The sequence below is a fragment of the Bombina bombina genome, chromosome 4 (genome assembly GCF_027579735.1).
Source record: "Bombina bombina isolate aBomBom1 chromosome 4, aBomBom1.pri, whole genome shotgun sequence".
NCBI lineage: Eukaryota > Metazoa > Chordata > Amphibia > Anura > Bombinatoridae > Bombina > Bombina bombina.
The window spans coordinates 95908489-95928867 of record NC_069502.1 but is presented as its reverse complement, the minus strand read 5'-3'; the positions used below and the strand labels follow the sequence as shown (position 1 = coordinate 95928867).

General features: G+C 36.5%; 1 protein-coding gene across 1 annotated transcript in view; it reads right to left on the bottom strand.

Annotated features, from left to right (window-relative positions):
• The window catches only part of PKHD1 (PKHD1 ciliary IPT domain containing fibrocystin/polyductin), a 1710134-nt gene that overhangs the window by 906167 nt on the left and 783588 nt on the right, over window positions 1-20379 (bottom strand). The window contains exon 37 of the mRNA XM_053709557.1: window positions 15266-15419. Coding sequence (XP_053565532.1) covers window positions 15266-15419 — 154 coding nt within the window. The remainder of the gene's footprint in view (window positions 1-15265; window positions 15420-20379) is intronic.

Genomic DNA, 20379 nt, shown 5'->3' with positions numbered 1-20379 from the left:
CTTGTGCTTTAATTCCTTAGAGCTGGATCACAGGAGCAACCCCATGCACAGCAGGCAAGGAGACACACAGGGAATTCCACACAGAGGGAATCTAATCTCGATGGTAATGGTTGGTAGGTGATGGTGAAATGATCAGTAAAGGTTCCAATATTCAAAAATAAAATTTATTAAAAACTATAATAAAAGGTAGGAACCAATAGGTAGGGCACAATATGACCCTCCTTGTAAACATGCAACACGTTTCTCAGCACCAACACTGTTTCTTCAGGCATAGATTGCTCACATTGGAACATCACATAGCTGATGTAAACTCTTAGGAACCATCTAGCTTATCTTTGGGACATTTGATAAAGATGCCAGTTAGGCATCGAAACGTCAGGTTTACCCTTGCTTTTTAATCTTTTGTATTATTAAAAGTTAATTTTTATTTATATAGAAGACCAGTGAGTGCTGTCTTTTTTGCACAATGGATATTCTTTTTTGACGTTGCACCCTGGCAGATGCTTTAAACTACATGGTGTGCAGTTCTAACCTGGACTGTGTGTACATATGTGAGTATATCTTGAATTGTGCGGCTCTCAATTGATATTGTTCTCACTTTATTAGTGCTCCCCTTACTGGGATCTCTGTAGCGAGATTCTTGTTGTATAATTCTATCTTTCACCTGGGATGAATCTGTTAGGAGGAATATAAGTAGGTTTTTGTAAATTTCATCCTCAATTCCGCATTTAAGCTGGCATTGGTTAAAAAATAGAGTGTTATTCAATAATGGAGTCAGGGGCGAGATTGCGGTGGAGAGAGTGTTAGGGCATTGAATGAGCGTGTCCCAGATAGTAAGTGTTGCTCTAATGCAGCCATTGTGCTTAGTCAAGGGGGATTCTGTGGGGCTTAGGGGTCCAACAAAGATCTCTCATAGTACGTTGTTTAAGTAAGGTGGCTTCAATTTGGATCCATATTTTAAATGGGGAGTTGTGGTTCCATGCTACTATTCGTGCAAGATGTTCTGCCTTATAGTACAATGTTAAATTTGCAACATTCAGTCCTCCCTCCTCTTTACTTAGATAAAGGGTATTACGGGACACTCTTGGTTTTTTTATAAGCCCAGATAAAAGATTCCAGCATTTTTTGCTGGGTAAATAGATAGTGATTCGGTACTGAAATAGGAAGTGCCTGAAATAGGTATAGATATTTAGGGATGAGCATCATTTTTATTGTGTTAATTCGGCCTATCCAAGATAGGTGACCCTGTTTATGCCAAGTGTCTAGTAGAGAAAAAACACTGATTTGGAGCTTCAAGTAGTTCTCATGATACAAATCTCGGGGGATCTTTGGAATGGTCAACCCCAAATACCTAAGAGAATTTGTGATAGAGAAGGGAGTATTATGTAGAAGAAAGTCCAAATCTTTAGGGTTTTCATGAATAGGGATGATACCCGATTTCTCCATATTTATAGAGTAGTTGGAGAACTGTCTATATGTCTCCAGTACTTGTACTAGGGCCGGTATAGAAGTTGATGGTGCTTGTAGTGTGAAGATAATGTCATCTGCAAAGAGGAGACATTTTTGCGGGATATTACCAAATGAGATACCGGCAATACCCGGGTCATTTCAAATCTGAATCGCTAGTATCTCTACTGTAATGGCGAACAGCAAGGGAAAAAGCGGGCATCCCTGGCGGGTACCATTAGATATTGGAAAAGATTGGGAAACCGTGTTGTTGACTTTAAATGTAGCTCGGGGGTTGTTGTATAGGGCTTGTATTCTGGTTATGAATTTGTCTGAGAAACCAAATTTTGACAGGGTCGACCACATGAATTGCCAATAAACCCTGTCAAAGACCTTCTCAGCATCAGTGGAAAGAAGAACGAGGGGGCTTTTATAATCATATGAAGTTTGCAGTGAGTGAGGTATTCTAGTAGTGTTATCTTTGGCCTTGCGGCCTCTAATGAATCCAACCTGGTCCTTATGGATGATCTTTAGTAAGATAAACTTGAGACGGTTTGCTAATATCTTGGCATAAATCTTAATGTCAACGTTTATCAATGATGATCTATAATTACCAACTGTATCCTTAGGCCTATTAGGCTTGGGAATTACTGTGATCATAGCATCTAAAAGAGGCTGGGAAAATGAGAGGCCCTGGTCTATAGAATGAAATAATTCATGCAGATGGGGGCTTATATTGCCTACTAGTAATTGATAAAATTTAGCAGTAAGACCATCCGGACCAGGGGACTTACCCGCAGGGAGGGATTTTATCGTGTTTATTATTTCCTGTAATGATATTGGGGAATCTAAAGTACTTAAATCTTCTTCCTGGACCATAGGGACATTAATGGAGTTGAGATACAACTTTTTATCATGTCTCTCCTGTTCATTTGTATTGTGAAGGTTATATTACGAAGAATAGTATGAAACAAAACTGTTAGCTATGTCTTCATTTTTAGTGTGTACTATTTCGGTGTGATGTTTAATGGATTGGATGTAGGATTTGAGTCTCTGTTTCTTTAGAGACCTAGCTAGCATGCGTCCTGCTTTATTAGATTCTGCAAAGAATTTGGCTTTAGAGGTTAGAGCACACATATGTGCATTTTCAGTCAGGAATTTATTGAGGTTATCTCTAGCATCTTTTAACTCTGCTAATTTTTGTGGGGATTGTGGATCTTGTTTATGTGAATGTTCAGAAAGAGTACTGGTCAAAGAATTAAACCGGGCAGATCTTTGTTTATTGAGTTTTGCTGTAAGTTGTATAATAATACCCCTAGTGAAACATTTATAAGTTTCCCAGTTATTCATAACAGTAGTGTCAGAGGATATATTAAATTAAAAATATTCATCGGTGTATTTAAGTAGCTGATCAAGGATGTCACTGTCCAGAAGAATGTGTTTGTTAAGTCTCCAATTCAGTCTGTGTTTGGGTTTAGTTGACTATTTAAAGGTGGATTTTACCAGGCTATGATCCGACCAGGGTGTATGTGATATCTTTGAATCAATTAAGTTTGTAAGGAATGTCTGGTCACAAAAAATATAATCGAGTCTCGAGTAAGAGTTTTGCGGGTGGGAGAAAAAGGTGTAATCTTTGGCGGATGTATGAACAATCCTCCATGTATCAAATAGAGTGAGTGACTGCAGTAGTGTGTTGTTACTCCTGATCTGTGAGTTTCTGAGATAAGATTTACCCGTCAAAGTATCCAGGGCTGGGTTTAGTGGGAAATAAAAATCTCTGCCTACTATGATTCGGCCTTTGGCTATATCAAGAAGTTTATTAGTGACTTTTCGGAAGAAAAAAGGAGTTGGTTTTATTGGGGCATAAATGTTTGCTAATGTGATCCTACCTTCAGTGTCACTGAATTTTTGTAACAGCTCAAATGGTGTATTGCGTTTAAATAAGGTACAGACACCATTATGTCTAGTTGGGCCCGAGCTTAGATAATACTGGTCGTAGTATCTAGAGGGAAGTTTTGGTTCATGGGTTTTCTTAAAGTGGGTTTCCTGGATCATTACTATGTCTAAATTCTTTTTATAAAAGTCATATAGAGCAATTGACCGCTTTTTGGCAGATAGGAAGCCTTTAACATTCTGAGTGGCGATAAACAATGACCCTTCATATACCGGGGTTGCCATTATGCATGTTAAAGATATAAATATGGTAGCGGCAAAAACTATTTTTAAGTTGCAAAGAGGATATTAGTAAACTTATAGAAATTAAAAATAGGGGGTTGAGGATTCAATGATACAAAAGATAAGGAGTTGGAATAATGCTGGCAGTCTTTGATGGAGTAGGTCCTAATTAGGTTCTAGTTAAAATGTAGTTAGGGTAAAGTAGGAGGCTATTGGGCAAGCTGGATATACAATTGCTAAAAAGTTACAAAAGGCAGAAAAAAAGGGGAGAAAGAGTATACATAGACGTGAAGACCATTGATAATCCGATTGACACATGAACATAAACAATACATTATGACAATAACATCTCTAAAGCAGATCTGAGTCATGTAATAATGCTTCAAACATTCAATAAACATAAGAAAAATATCTTGACAAATCTAGGGGGACAGCCAGTTAACAGATAATTAAGTGAGGCGCATGTGGAGGGACTCGACAGGTTATTAAGAGAATAGGTTTGAGACTGTCTAGCTATTCTAGAGGGGCCGCCTCCATAAGTAAGATAGGTTTCATTCTGGCTTGTCACAGCATAAAAACATGAAAAAAGGAGAAAACCAATTTAATTGTTGCATTCTGAAGGAAACTACTAGAACAGGCCATTCAATATATCAGTATAGTGCCAAGTACATAGCAAACATAAGGTCAGTGGAAATATGTATTGCTTGGTACCGTAGTATCAAGCAAAAATCAAGTATGGAGCAAAAATCAGCAATAGACCGAATATATGCTCCACAATGCCACAGTAAGGGAAATGCAGCAATATGAGGCTAGCAGATGGTGTGAAGGCACTGGGTCCGTATCTAATATATTGTTCACTTGGGCAAATAACGGTCAGATAAATTCAACTAAATAAACATCTATAGCAGAACAAAGTTCAACAGAGGGTTAAACATAGTCTCTATGATACCTAAAAAAAAACATTAGGTTAACAGAGTAAAATTATTAAGAAAAGGCCTTATAGTTACGTGTCCCTTCTCAAGGAGGTTCATTATCGATATTGGAGCCTAGGTGCATACTGTTTAGCCGAAGATGATGTCTGAGGGGGAGATTCTTGCAATTCCGTTGGTGAAATACCCAGTAGTTGGCAGAATTGCTCATCATCTGTCGGAAAAAGGCATTCAAATTTTTTCCCATTTTTGACAGCTATTACAGAGGTTGGAAATCCCCATCTATACAGAATCCTCGGTGTACAAAGGTGGGATGTTAGGGAAGAGAAGTCTCTGCGTTTCTGAAGAGTCCGCGCCGAGAAGTCTTGAAACACCTGGATGCGCTGGCCTTGAAACACGGTGGTTTGCTGCTTTCTAGAGTAGTTGTATATCACTTCCCTATGCTGGAAATTTTGAAAATTAACAATTATGTCTCGGGGTGGCGACCCTTCAGCAGGTTTAGGGCGTAAGGATCTATGGGCTCTGTCAAGAATTATTTCAGGCAAATTGCCAGTTACTTTTCGCTAGGTCTGTGAAAAAGGATTGCAAGTAATCCCGAATCTCATTTCCAAGAACCGTTTCAGGAATTCCTCTAAATCTCAAATTGCTCCTTCTAGAGTGATTCTCCAGGTCGTCTAGTTTATCCTCCAGATCGACCATATGTTGTTGATGTTGAAAGGCTTCAGAGGAAAGGCCTGCTATTTTCTGGGATGTCACATATTCGTGCTCCTCCAGGGAATCCACTCTATAGCATAAATCAGAAATGTCCTTTTTTAAGTCTGCGCACTCATCCTTAATACATGACTTGACCTATTCAATAAGAGCTTCCATTGCTCCATAAGTGATAATATCATCTTTTCCCATTTCAGAGGCTCTCACTTGTGGGCCTGTCATGGTGTCTGCCGCCTCACATGAGCTTTCATCTTGGGATGCCTGCATTAGGTGAGATTCTTTATTCGTTTTTTGCTTGTCTGCATGTTTGAAGAAGGAGTTCATGGCCCCCTGGGCTACTGGTGTTGTTTTCTGTGATTTGTCACTTCATGTTAGCTTCCTTTGCGACATAGTGAAGAAGCAGGGGGGCAGTGCAAAATATGAGTGCTACAGTAATTTCCCGTTGATGCTGCAGAAATACACAACTCCCCAGGGTAAATGCTCTCACAAAGCGATCACGGTAAAAGGGTAGCGGTTATGACCCACTGCTACAAAGAACAGTGGGAAAAGGAGGGGGAGCGTGTATGCTGTTTCAGGACAAAAATGAAAAATGAGAGCCCAAAAAACAGGTTATGCTTAATGTCTTGCAGAGATGCTCAATAAGATAAAGAGACGAGCTTTCTAGAGCATCTATGAGCTTTCTGTTCCTGTGGATTGTGAGCTGCAGCTGTGGAGCAGAAAGTTATAGATGGTTCCTCAAAGAGGTTTAGCTCATTCTTAAGAGCATGATCAAGAGTGCCAGAAAGGCTCACAAAATATAAAATTAAAGTTCCTGTGATGAGGCTATTCAGATATATAACAAGCACATTCATTGGGGCCTCTCCATAACAATAACAGACCAATTGTTAATTATTAGAGTACCTGGGCCTGAGATCAAATAACTACTAGTATGTGGCTGTGTGTCTCCGTAGTTAGTCAAACATTGATGCTCAGTATAGTGATTTGTTCCGTACAAGGGTTCGTTTGGGCAGACGCTAGGCTATCCTCACATAACTGTAGCGTGGTGTGGCGCAGTTCAGAAGTAGCGTGGGTTTACAGGGTGCAGCCTCAAAGTCGCCATTAAAGTCAGAGTTGGCGGCAACAAATTAGTGCAAAATGCTCACCAGGTATTCTGATGGTCTGTTATAGGTCTTATGCCGACATAGCACAAAGCTTGCGACAGTTGGAAGCTTTCATATCCAACTCGCTTATAGAGCTTCAGTGAAGTGCGGCCATCTTTGTCAGCCGCTTGCTCTGCCTCCTATGTATAGTTTTTTATGTAGCGTAGTAGTTTGCGATGTGAGGGTGTGGCAGTTTAGGGGTTAACAGTGTAACAGGGTAGTTTGTAATGTGGGTGTGTGGTGATTTAGGGGTTAATATTATAGTTGAGTGCAACCATTTCCTCCAGTCAAACTCTTTACGAAAACTAAAGTGAAAAACGTGATTGCATTTACTTTCAACATGTAATTTGAGTGCTTATTGCCTCTCAGGGCTGTCCATAGAAAAAAATAGGGAGCGATTAACCCATTCAAATTTGTGGTAATTTAAACACTGCATCACTTGTAATAAAGATTTGAGCGCAAAAAATACACTATGATCTTGTGATCGTGCTTTCGCTCCTCGCAATAACAATAGCGATCCACTCGTAATCTGGCCCTAAGACTGTTATTCTAAAGCAACAGAACATAAATGTCTTGTAATTACACAGTGTTTACTGTCCCTTAAATGAAATATTTGCCATTATTAATGCTGACCACTTGTTATCTAGCAGGAACGTCACACCTTGCTAAAAAAGGAGACCCTCAACTTTGTATTGAGTGTTCTCGTGAGTACACTAGCTGTGACAGAGGTAGCTTCACAAATCTGACAACTAATCCACTTTTCATACGCTAACACCTGGTATTGAGTAGGATAAATTATTGTTATTTAACATTGACCATGTGATATGTAGAGGATCATGTGATTACTCTTTGGAAAGAAGACACTATGGTGTTCTTGTGTGAATTTGTTTGCTTCAACTTTTCCCACTAAAACGGTGATATTTCAATTTCAAATAGTTATTAAAGCCAATGGTGATTTTGAGTGTTTCTTAACAGTTAGTGAGCTCCTATCTCACTGATCTCAATGACCAGGAGTTTAAATTATCAAATGAGGATGAAAAAGTAATCTTTCAACATGTTTAAATGATGATCTTACATATTAAATCTGAGTTCTTACAATAAATGTATGAACAACATAACCACATATATCCTGGGGGCTATGAGTAATAGAAATTAGTATCAACAAAATATATATATTTTTTTTTAACCAAATACAAGAACTAGCTCTTAAAGATTTCATAGAATGTATCTGCTTTATCCTTTCAGTACTAGAACAATGTATATTGTAAACACTCGAAAGTATCAATGCAATTTATTGGAAGACACGGATTATTTGCCACATTATTGAATTATGCATTGAACAATTCATCACAGACCTAGGGTAGATATAAGGAATGTACTGCAGAACAATGAACTAGAATCGCTGTGACCCACATTATTGAAAATACATTATCTTTGTGACATGTATCCAATAAAGCACATCTCCAAATGATGCCTGTTTTACCTTATTTTTTCCCCAGGTCAATCTCAGGACATATTTCTATGGCACTATAGATATATCATTGTGAAAGTAATAGTTTTTTTAACCAGTGTATCTTGATATTCATAGGCATTATGTCACTATGAGATTCAGAAGTACTTAACTAATGTTAGTGTTGCAATAAAAGGAAATCACTCATCCATTTAACACCTTTTCTTTATGTATTACTACTGATGTTTGTCTTTCTTTAAGATAGAGATGTAGATGCAAGGACATATGGTGACTACACTGTAACAGAAAACAGCTTCACCTAAAGACTATACTAGCCTGAGCTTTTGTAACCAGATTGCTGCAGCCTGCAGTCATTTTTGCTTCAGCTACTTTTTGCCATATACTGCACTAAGTTTCTGAAAACTCAATGATAAAACACTGTTCACGGTTTACTTGGACTGAACTATATATCTGATTGCTTCTTTCATCTTCTACATCAGGGGTCAGCAACATTGGCACCACAGATGTTTTGGAACAACATTTCCCGTGATGCTAAGACACTATTTAGGCTGTCTGAGCATCATAGGAAATGTAGTTCCAAAACATCTGGGGTGCCAAGGTTACTGACCCCTGTTCTACATTATACTTTGGCTTCTTAGTAAGTAGTATCATACTGAGGTGTGATCCATTGTATGCTGAATTTCCTGCTAGTAGTAAAGCTTATGCCAATGTTATACAAGTGCATTGTTGATATGTTACAGTGAAGAGAGGAGATCATTGAGAAATATCAAAAGAGAGATGAGGCAGGAAATGGAAAACAAAATACTACCTTGTAAGGGAGGGGTTCCTTTCTCAAAGAGGTAACATTGCAGTGTGGTTAGGACATATAATGGAGCCACCAATGGTTAGGGTTAATTACAACTGATGGACAGATTGCATTAAATGTAGGGGGGGTTGTGGCAAAACGTTATTACATTTGTGAGCTATGGGGGTTATCAGTTTTACCTGCACTACTTTAAAACACTATTACCTACATATGCAGTGTATTTTTCATTGATCTGCACCGAGCTTTAGGGTTAATTGCAGCTGTTGTAAGGGCTTTAAACTAGGCCAAAGCAGCCATTGTAAAAAAAAAATATATATATTTGTATTGAGGCTGGTCAAAAATAATGGGGTTAATACATCTCAAGTGGTCCAACATAGATTGCTTGAACATTTTTAATTTCCTTAATTATTTTTGAGTGATAACCTCTATGTGTTGATATTGCAAAAGTACCATTTTTTATTTTTATTTTACTTGGGTTAACCACAGCGGCCATCTTTGTGCCATGGTGCAAAACAAATTTTGGTTATATAGGTCTTTACGGAAACCTCAATATCTCAGCTCAGGATGGTCCTAGCCCCTCAGAACAAAAACTGATCTCTAGATCATATTACAAGGTACATGTACATATATAAACATTTTGTACATTTTAGACTTAGAACTTAAGTCCTAATGTAAGGATGAAAATTGCTTAAAGTTACTATTTTAAGGTCAATTTATAATGGGAAGTGTTCAAGTCTCTATCCTAATTTTTTTAGGGGGTACCTAGTTAAGTATAATGTGCATGCAGAACATTTCAGGTTTGAGACTTTCTCTTATTTTTGTTTCATGTGGCCAAGAAAATATAATTTGTTTTAATATTTCCCCTCTCTTTTAGGTTTATTATCTCTAACTATATAGGAACCCTTCAAAGAGATAAGTCCTCTATAGTAAATATATGTGGAGGTTGAGATTCCATTTGTTACAGAGCTAGGACTTGTAGAATTCTAGGGAAAGCCTTTTTTATTCATGTGTTTTGGGAAATAATAAGATGTAATATAAGCATAACAAATAATAAAAATGAACTCTATTTTATACTACTTATATTTATGATTGGCATCAAAAGTATATACATTTTATTTACAATAGCTTATGCTTGTCAATGAGCTCTAAAATGCTACAATATTTGATATTATCAAAAGTGAAGCATGATCTATCCCGTTAGTACAGGCACAAACATAACATTATGACAGGAAGACTTGTCTCTGCATGTCTGGGAATAGTCAAATATGCAAGTGTATGGACACTGCTTGTCAGTGTGTTGGCTGCATACTTGTGAGTTAGATGGCTAGGAGCTGAAGTTTGTTAGTATCAAGTGATACAGGAATAGATTGTATTTATATATGCAAATACAGTGTTCAATTGGGTGTTTTACCAATGAACAGTGTCATAAACAGAGTTTTGGGGACCAATTCATCAAGCTTCAAATGGAGCTTGATGCAGATTTTTCTGCGTGAACCTTCAGGCTTGCCAGAAACAGGAGTTAAGAAGCAGCGGTCTTAAGACCGCTCCTCCTTAACTCGTCTGCCTGCCCTGAGGTGGCGGACAGCAATACGCCCGATCGCATATGATCGGGCTGATTGATACCCCTGCTAGCAGCTGCAAATCTGCAGGGGGCGGCATTGCACAAGCAGTTCACCAGAACTGCTTGTGCAATAATAAATGCTTAACAACGTATGCTGTCTGCATTTATCGATGTACGGCGGACATGATCGCTAGAGTGAATCATGTCCGTCCACACTTTCAGAAATCGTCCCCATGGTGTTATTTCTCCTGTGATAAAAGTAGTAAGTGACTACAGCTCATAAGAAAAGGAATTACTGTGTTCAAGGGTAGAATGTGATGTTACATCAGTTTGTAAGTACCCTGAAAACAAATATTTATTGAAATATCATTACCTATTTGGTAACAGTTGTTGTAATCCTTTGGAATATCACAACAAACCTATTACAAAAGGACTATGAGAAATAATTGTACTCCCGCAAACGGGCAAATTTGCCTGTTTGTGGGAGCGTGATAATTAACCAGTCATTTCAAGTGGCTGTTCATTGTTACCACAAAATCGTGGTAGCAATTAGTGTTTAGAAAATTAACCAGAGATCCGATCTCTGGTTAATTTTCTAAAAGTGCCCTAAATGTCCTCAAAATAGAAGACATTATAGTTTCTTTATTTAAAAAATCTAGCATTTAAAGCTTTGTAATTAATTTTGCTTGGCTTTGTAATTAATTTTGCTTATTTTTGAAAATTATTTTAAAATACTTGCCAACAATTTTTAAGCAATTTTTTTCTGCAAACTATTTTTTTTACTTAATTAGCCTTTTTAGGATATGCACAGATCTCAATATGTTTTATGGCACTTTAATGTAATCATTATTTTTTCTCCTTCCAATAAAGTACAGGTGAAAAGTTGATCAAATATGCATATCTAATGATATATTACCAAATCAGCAATGGCCTGTTATAACTGAAAAAAAAAAATCTGAAAACGTATTATTGTAAAAATGAAGACCATGATTTAAATCGGTCTTACTGACTAGTGATTTAAATTGTGATTTAAATCATGATTTAAATCAATTTGATTTCAATCAAATCTATCCTTAAGCAAGGAAGTAACTAAATTTCATGAGCTAAATTTCAAGGACAGGTTAGGTAAGTACGAGAGAATGTAACCAATAAACACTGTGCACAATATACTCTAGAAAATGAATTGGTACTGTATGGTGTGTAAAGATTGTTTTCCATCTTGAAGGTACAGGGAAGACCTCAAAACAAGAAAAAACGTTCCATAGTGTAACTCTGTCAAAAAAAATGATGATATTGCAATCCTAGCAGTGGTACGCACAAAGGATGGAGCTTTATTAGCACTAAGGTGTACGCTCAAATGAGTAAAGCCAGGTTCTTTCAGGGGGCTCCACTTTTTTGACACAAATAAAATTCAGCTAGATTACGAGTTTGGCGTTACGAGTGAAAAAGCAGCATTATGCTTCATAACGCTGCTTTTTCCCTAATGCCGGTATTATAAGTCTTGTAGGTATAGCTGTACCGCACACCTTTTTGGCCGTCATGCAACATCAGTACCGCACTTTTAAAAAAGTCCTTTTTCAATGGGACTCCCATAGCGCCGGTATTACTGACAAGATCCGTACCGCCATCTATAGTCAGTAGTTATGAGTTTTACACTACAAAGCTGTACCATATAACTCATAACTAAACTGCTACAAAGTACACTAAACACCCATAAACTACTTATTAACCCCTAAACTGAGGCCCTCCCTCATCACAAACACTATAATAAATTTATTAACCCCTAATCTGCTGCTCCGGACATCGCCGCCACTATTAAAATGTATTAACCCCTATTCCGCCTCTCCCCGACATTGTTGCCACTATAATTAGCCTATTAACTCCTAAACTGCCGCCCTCCCACATCACAAACACTATTTAAATATTATTAACCCCTAATCTGCCGTCCACCCACACCGCCGCTATAATAAACCTATTAACCACTAAACCGCAATCCCCCCACAACGAAATATACTAAAATAAATTATAAACCCCTAAACCTCTGACCTCCCACATCACTAACTCGGATGCGCCTATAAAGTGAATTCTATATACAAATCTGTGCAACCAACACACTAGTGAGGTCTAGCCAAAATACAGAATGATCAGGTGTGCTCTCCGCTAAACTCAAAAATATTCAAAAAAATATATACAATTTTTTTTGCAATAAATGAGCCAAATCCAATGGAATAAAATGAAATAAAATGATGTTACTATCTGCTAAATTTCTTATACAATAAACATTATATATATGTCATCAATTTGATCAAATAAGTGCATTAATTATTAATATGCAGTCACTTATCAGTTAGTTGTTTAACTCCACTCCAGCCAGATAGTGCTATCCCACAGTCGTAGGAAAATAACAACGATGTCACAATTCCGATGTGTAACAGATCTGTGGCAAGCTGCTTCTTCTAAAAGTAGTTGGTGTACAATTCTGTGGTATACAAAGAGAAGAAAAAAGAAGGCGCCACAATGGTGCAGGATCAATGGTGACAGGTACTATCCCCACTCCAATGGCCCGTACTTACGAGATATAAGGCACTTGATAAGTGCTACAAATGCCTTCTGGGCTCTTACAGTCGCCCAGCAAACTGTTCCACGTATCTGCACGGCTCCTCTGGGTTTCTTGCTTCCTTTCTACTATATCGAATGATGTGGGAGTCTAATATAACTCAAGTCCGGCATAGACATCAATGAAGCTGCGTTACGGAGCTTTTGTTTCTGCGATTGCAGGTGTTGGGCTTTTTTTTGCCGGCTCTCCCCATTGATGTCTATAGGAAAATCGTGCACGAGCACGTCAAAGCAGCGCTTGATTTTGGTGCGGTATGGAGCTCAACGCAACCATATAGCCAGCACAAGCATGCTTTTTTAAATCTTGTAATAGCAGCGCTATAGGGAGGTGAAATAACGCAGAAAATGTTACTGTCGTTAATTTCCCTATAGCGCTCAAATCTCGCAATCTAGCTGATTGTCAGGTAACATCACTCTGAGGCTTTACCACTCTAGGGGTACAGAAGTTAACAAACACCTTTAAAGCTATTGTGCTATTTGGATACAATGACCTTGCACTATTATTTACAAGCTAGGTGTTTGTCAGTCAGTATTAGAAACAGCAGACTCCTCCCCCTCCTTGTGAAGTGATGACAAAAGTATCTCCAGATGCTCAGTGCTGGGTGCTACACGTTACATTTGCTTCCCCCAATGATATTCTGCCTTCAACAAAACCAAACAGCCACTAGGGGCCGGCTCCTCTAAATCTCTCTGGTCTGGTGAGATTATATAAGATGCCTCATTACCAGAATTTTGAGACCCCTCGGGGAAACCAGACGTGGACTCCTTGCACATACGCACATAGAGAGATGCAACTTTACCTTACTGACGAGGCCCAAGGGAGGCCGAAACGTACGTCTGGGGTCTCTGTGAAAGGCATAATGTGCTAAAAGGGACTGCACACTGAGTGGCACTGGCCTTGTGAACAAGCATGGACGTTTTTCTAGCTTTTGTTCTGTCTCACTTGAGTGCGTCTCTCTATTTTCTTGTATTTATGCAGATTACTTTTAGCTCTCCCTATGAGTAAAAATGGGAAATCAGACGTGGACTCCTTGCACACATGCCCTAGAGAGATGCAACTGCACCTCACTGACTCGCTTACCTAGATAACCCTTTCAGCAAAAGATAACAGGATAAGAAAGCAAAATAAATAATAGAAGTAAATTGGAAAGTTGTTTAAAATTGTATTCTCAATCTGAATCATGAAAGAAAAAATTTGGGTTTCATGTCCCTTTAAGTCACACTTTTAAACTATGAGACTTGGAATATAAATTATCTTAATGTTTATTTATGTTTGCAATGAGGTATTGATGTTTATAATGTTTAAGCACATTAGTTTAAATTTAAATGAAAATGAATAACTGTTAAATGAATAATGAATAATTATAATTATATTAGTTAGACCTATGCCTTGAATTGGTATTGCAGGTCAAGTGAAAAAAAAAAAACCTACATTCAAACATATTCATCAGTCATCAATACTGAAGTAAAGGGACATAAAACCCAAAATAGAAATGGACATGGATATCATTTTAGTGTTTAGCAGAAGCTTTTTGCTTAAAGGGACATGAAACCCAAATTTTTTCTTTAATGATTTAGAAAGAGCATACAATTATAAACAACTTTCTAATTTACTTCAATTATCTATTTTGCTTCATTCTCTTGATATTCTTTGCTGAAAAGCATATCTAGATATGCTTAGTAGCTGCTGATTGGTAGCTGCACATAGATGCCTCCTGTGATTGGTTCACTGTGTGCATTGCTATTTCTTCATTAAAGTATATCTAAAGAATAAAGCAAATTAGGTAATAGAAGTAAATTGGAATGTTGTTTAAAATTTTATTCTCTACCTTAATCATGAAAGAAAATGTTTGGGTACAGTGTCCCTTTAATGACAGCAAAAATGCTTCTAAAAAATGCATTAATGTTTCAGTAATAGACTTACTGTGTAAATATGATTTGTGCACTCTTATACATACACTGTGTCTGCTCTGAAAGCCAGAGGTAGCAGGGCCACTGGTCTATGGTGGGTGGAGCTGTGACCATAGCTGTAACAAGTGTACAATTAATGAGATTGGGACATGCAGTGGACTGAGCTGGCAGGTTGTCATCAGAGTTGGACAGTCCCTGGCTTCACTGGGACATTGATTCTAATGGATTGGAATATGCTTAAAAAAGAAGCAACAAAATAAGCTGGGCTGTTATACAATAATTTTATAAATTAGCATTTGAAATGAACTATAAGCAAATTGGAACCACGTTTGCTTTTTATACCCATTTTAATTACTATATGATGCTTCTGTTACAGTATTTACCAATAAGCAATCTAATCTAATCCATGTAGCTAATTCTAAGAAAACATGTAGGCTTTGGTCACAAAGTGTTCTGTGCCTCGGTAGGTTTTATTTAGAAATAAAGCAATAAATGTAAAACCTTTGACATGTAGCAGGTTGAGCACGCTAGTATTTGTGTCGAGGACCAGAGTCTGCCTTCTCTCCACTGTGACATTGTCGCCATCTACTGGTGGATGACCAGATAGCCAACTGGAATTCTTAGACCATAGACTGCAAAACTTTGGCAAGACATCCTAAAAAACAAAAACATAGTCAGGAGTATAAATGTAATAAATATAAGCAAACATCTATACAACATACAAAACCAATTGTAAATAAAGAGCATAAAAATAAATAGCTAATTTATTAAAATCAGTCATTCTCAACCTGATATCAGACAACTTTGGGTGTCCTAATGTCCAGCTTAGTGTATGACATAGAGTTAGGGAATGGTGCAGAAATATCTTAGATTGCTCCAGGAACCTTCCTTTGAGTGTAAAATCTCCTTTTCATCATACATATTTAATGACACATATTGCATATTACTGAAGACATATACTTTTATCGTTCAAGAATTTCCATTTTAATATCACTGTTATATTAATTCAGTCCTTGGGGTAAACCCAGCATAAAAATAAATCAGCAATGTCACATAATTATTAAAACTTTGAATGGGTGCACTAGAACAAATAAGGTTCAGAACCGATGATAAACATTGATAAATAATAAGTAACTTTCAGTTATAGACTGCTTGTTTTTTATGTACGTGATACTAAAGAGCATTATATATTGCAATGTTAACCTCTTAAGGACATATGACGGAATTTTTCCGTCATAAAACAATTGAGCAAACTGAAAGCTGTGTCCTTAAAGGGTTAAAGGTTTTTTTTTTATAATGTAGGAATATTATTTTGAAGCACACAAATGTAAATTTTACGAAAGATACTCTAACTGTATTTCCCTTAAAGAGATTGTAATGACAGTTATAACACGTAATGACAAATTGGCAAGCCATCCTAATTACTCATTTGCCTTAAATACTAATTATACATCACATTCTTTTCTCTCCTGTGATTATATATGTATAAATCACACCCAGCATAAATGTATACAGATTTATATTCAGGCTAACTGCATGTAGTACTGTTTTATATTTAATAAGCATCAACATTTCCATAATTTAATATTCAGAAGCTGATTATTATATATTGTCCTGAAAACCTACTCTATATACTGAAATTACACATTTGAGTCTTATCTTGGTTTTATGTATCAGAACAGAAGATGTGGTACAAACATTCCTAAATTGTCCTTTTATAAACAGCCTACATTGTTCTATGAGCATGTTGTGAAAAGTAAATAAATATGTAGCAGTTAATATATAAAATGTTAAATGCTGGTCACTGATCATGTAAGTTTTAGTCTAGTATTATTGCTACAGCTCCTACTGATATCTATCAACTGAGAAATCTAAATGGCTTTAGAATTGCTTTAAAGCAGGGTATGTTCAAAATGTTATACTGTATCATATTAAAGAAAGCAATAATTTATCCTTTATGTTTTTTTTAAATTTATCTGATCTAGCTCTGTAAGAAAATTATGAAAAGTGACATTTTCCAATAGCATTGTTTTTATTTTATTTTTTCTGCCTTTTGCTATTTATGTATAAGTTTATTTATTTGTTTATTGATAATACTGGGTAACAAATATGCTAGGAAGTTAAAACAAATGGACTTGGTATAATTTTAAGTGTAGCTAACAAAGTACATTGAGAAAAATTAAAAAGCAATAATAATGTTAGCTAACATAAAGAAACACAAAGCTTCGGCTCAAGGGTGTATATTACAAAGGAGTCATTCACAAAATGAAAAAGACTCATAGCTATTGAGTATATTATGGAATAATAATAAAAAAAGAACTGAACAGCTGTTCTTGTTACTATTATTAGTAACAAAAATGCTGAATAACAGGAGAAAAATAACCAATAATATTCTGCTTTAGCAGTTTCTTTAATATCGTGGGACCAATTTATTAATGTGCGAGTAGACATGATATGATGTAGCGTATCATGTCTGCTGCACATCGATAAAGGCTGTCGGCATAGGCTGTCGGCATTTATCATTGCACAAACAGTTCTTGTGAACTTATTGGGCAAAGCCGCCTCCCTGCAGATTCGCAGCTAATCGGCCGCTAGCAGTGGGTGTCAATCAGCCCGAACATATAGGATCGGGTGGATTTAAGACCGCAGACTCAGAGGCAGCGGACAAGTTATGGAGCAGCGGTTTTTAGACTGCTGCTTCATAACTGCTGTTTCCAACGAGCCTGAAGGCTCGCGCGGAAACAGGGGCATCAAGCTACATTCGGAGCTTCATAATTCGCTCCCATGTGTTTGTTTTGTTTTTCTATATATTGCATTGCATCAATTCTGTACAAAAATGCTATGTAACCTAGAATTTAGAGCAGCATACACATCAAATAAATCCTGCAATTAGAAAAATAAAAAACAAACAACCAAAAACTTATTTATTTCTTGCTATTATTTAATGTACCTTGTTCATACTTAGGTAGGCTCATGAGCGTGCACGTTTTGAGCAATACATTGCAACAATGTTAAACATATAGTGCTCAACACACGTGCACTGTCCTGACCCTAATTACCATACATATAGTCTCACGGAAAGGTTCCAACAAAAGATAGCAAGAGAAAGAAGTAAAGAGTCTATCACAATCCTGTAGAAATGTTTATTTCATTATTTTCAAAGTAAAATGATCATTAAAGTCTATGAATTATTTGAGAGGTTCTTCTAAAGGTTTGTGATTGACTCATACATTTGATAAGGTAAATTAGAATTTGTTTTAAGCAGCACACTCTATCTAAATTCTAATAGTTTTCTCTTTCATGTCCCTTTAAGATATTCATTTAAAGTTGACGTATTTGTGTAATGTGTGTGTTTACATATTTCATTAGTGCTCCGAATCTTACAGAGTTAACAATGAAACTACTTAAAGGGACATTCCGGACAAAATTGAAATGCACAAAGATACATTACTTTTTTGAATAGAAACATATTGGTGATAAACATGTATTGGCAAAATTACTTCTAGCAAAACGTATTACTGTTTTAGTGTTAACATTTTACTCTGCACGTGCACGTAAAGCATAGCTAGATATTCCCAGTGCACCAACATTTTAAATACTGCAGCTGCTCAGAGTGCAAGAGGGTTCTTGTATCGTGTCACCAATTAACAAATGGAGTCATTACCAGATGGTACAAGCACCTTAGGCTCTCTGAGCAAGTGCTGTATTTAAAATGCTGGTGCACGGTGCATACTTAAATACACTTTTGAAACATCTATAGCTTTTATTAGAAGAATTTGTGTTAATACATTTATATTACAAAAATGCTTCTATACAAAACTGAAATACATCCACGTGGATTCCAATTTTGGCAGGAATGTCCCTTTAATAATGTTTGAAAACTTCCACTATTATGTTCTACTTGTGTGCTTACTAACTAAACCTTGGTCGCATCATTTAATTATAGATCTAAACCAGTTGTCCTAGAACCCTGGAAGACTAAACCTGCAGCCACCTCTTTTCCACTGGAGCACGTTCCTTATAATGCATTTGAAAACTGTGCAGTACAGTTCAAATGTGAGGTGATTCTGCTTTTTATTCTTTTTTTGCTTTGCACTGGTGAGATACAGAGACCATCTCACCAATACTATGCCGAATTTTAAAGATATCAAGCAAATCACACTTTTGAATTATAGACCTTTCATAGAATGTTTATTTGTGATTGTAGTTGGATGTTTTAAATATACAGGTAGCCCTCAGTTATGCCGGGGTTAGGTTCCAGAAGGAATGGTTGTTAATCGAAACCGTTGTAAATTGAAACCCATTTTATAATGTAAGTCAATGGGAAGTGAGGGAGTTAGGTTCCAGGCCTCTCTCAAAATTGTCATAAGTAACACCTAATACATTATTTTAAAAAGCTTTGAAATGAAGACTTTAAATGCTAAACAGCATTATAAACCTAATAAACTAATCAAACAACACAGAATACATAATTAAACTTAACATAATTAAAGTTAAATGAACAAAAACATTTGGTAAACAGCATTATAAACCTAATAAAATAATCACACAGTTCTTTCTATGCATTCCAATCTGGGCTGATTTATAGACAGGAAGATCTTGTTCCTTTGCAAGCTGCTCGATAGCTCAGGTCTGGTTAAACTGATTAATTTCAGATTGCTTGGCTTGCATATCTTTGCTGCAACACAAGCGGACAGCTCCACCTACTGGCTATTTTAATCAATGCACTGCTTCTCAATGCTTTCAATAGCAGTCACATGACTGAAAAAAAGGTTGTTATTCTGAAACGGTGCAAATTGAACCGTTGTAAACCGAGGGCCACCTGTACAAACCTATATGCAAGAAAATTAAGCAGTCATTATCAATAAATAATTAATTAGCTATTGACTTTTATTTGCAATTCAACTCTATATATTTTGCCTCTATACAGTAATCCTTTGTAAAAAAAAGATAGACAGAAAGTAAGAGAAAATCCTGTTTCCTATCATTTTTGTAATTGGAATGTGATAAAATGGGGTTTTCCTGTAATATGATATCGGACAAACAACTGGACAGACGGTGCTTCTACTGAATGCAACATAAAAAGGAAACCAAAAACCAAGCTGAATTTTTAAAATATCTGTATGGTAAATTCTAATGGATAGAAATGGTGAATATAGGGTGTATAATAATTATTGGGTGATAATAAAGTGAAAAGTAAACTTCGTGATTCAGAAAAATAAATAATAAATTGCCTAATGTTATCAAATTTACTCCTTGCTCGTGGTATCCTCTGGTGAAAATATATTCCATGAAATATGCCTGTTAGTATAATTAAGGGGGAAAACACCTTTTTTCATAAAAAGAGAAAGTCGATAAAAATGACAAGGGATTATTATTATCATTACTACTAGTACTACTTCTTAAAACAATAATTAATTAGTATTGTTGATTCATTATGTATTCATCATAATTTGTTTGTAATGTTCCTAAATTCCATAGCACTGGATTTTTTAGACGAGAGAACATGACCTTCTATATAGAGAGTGATTGCTATAAGAGTTGGAATTATATATATGTTAAATGGCATTTAGGATGCTCTGAGCTCTAAAAGGGGCCATATCACCGCCATGTAA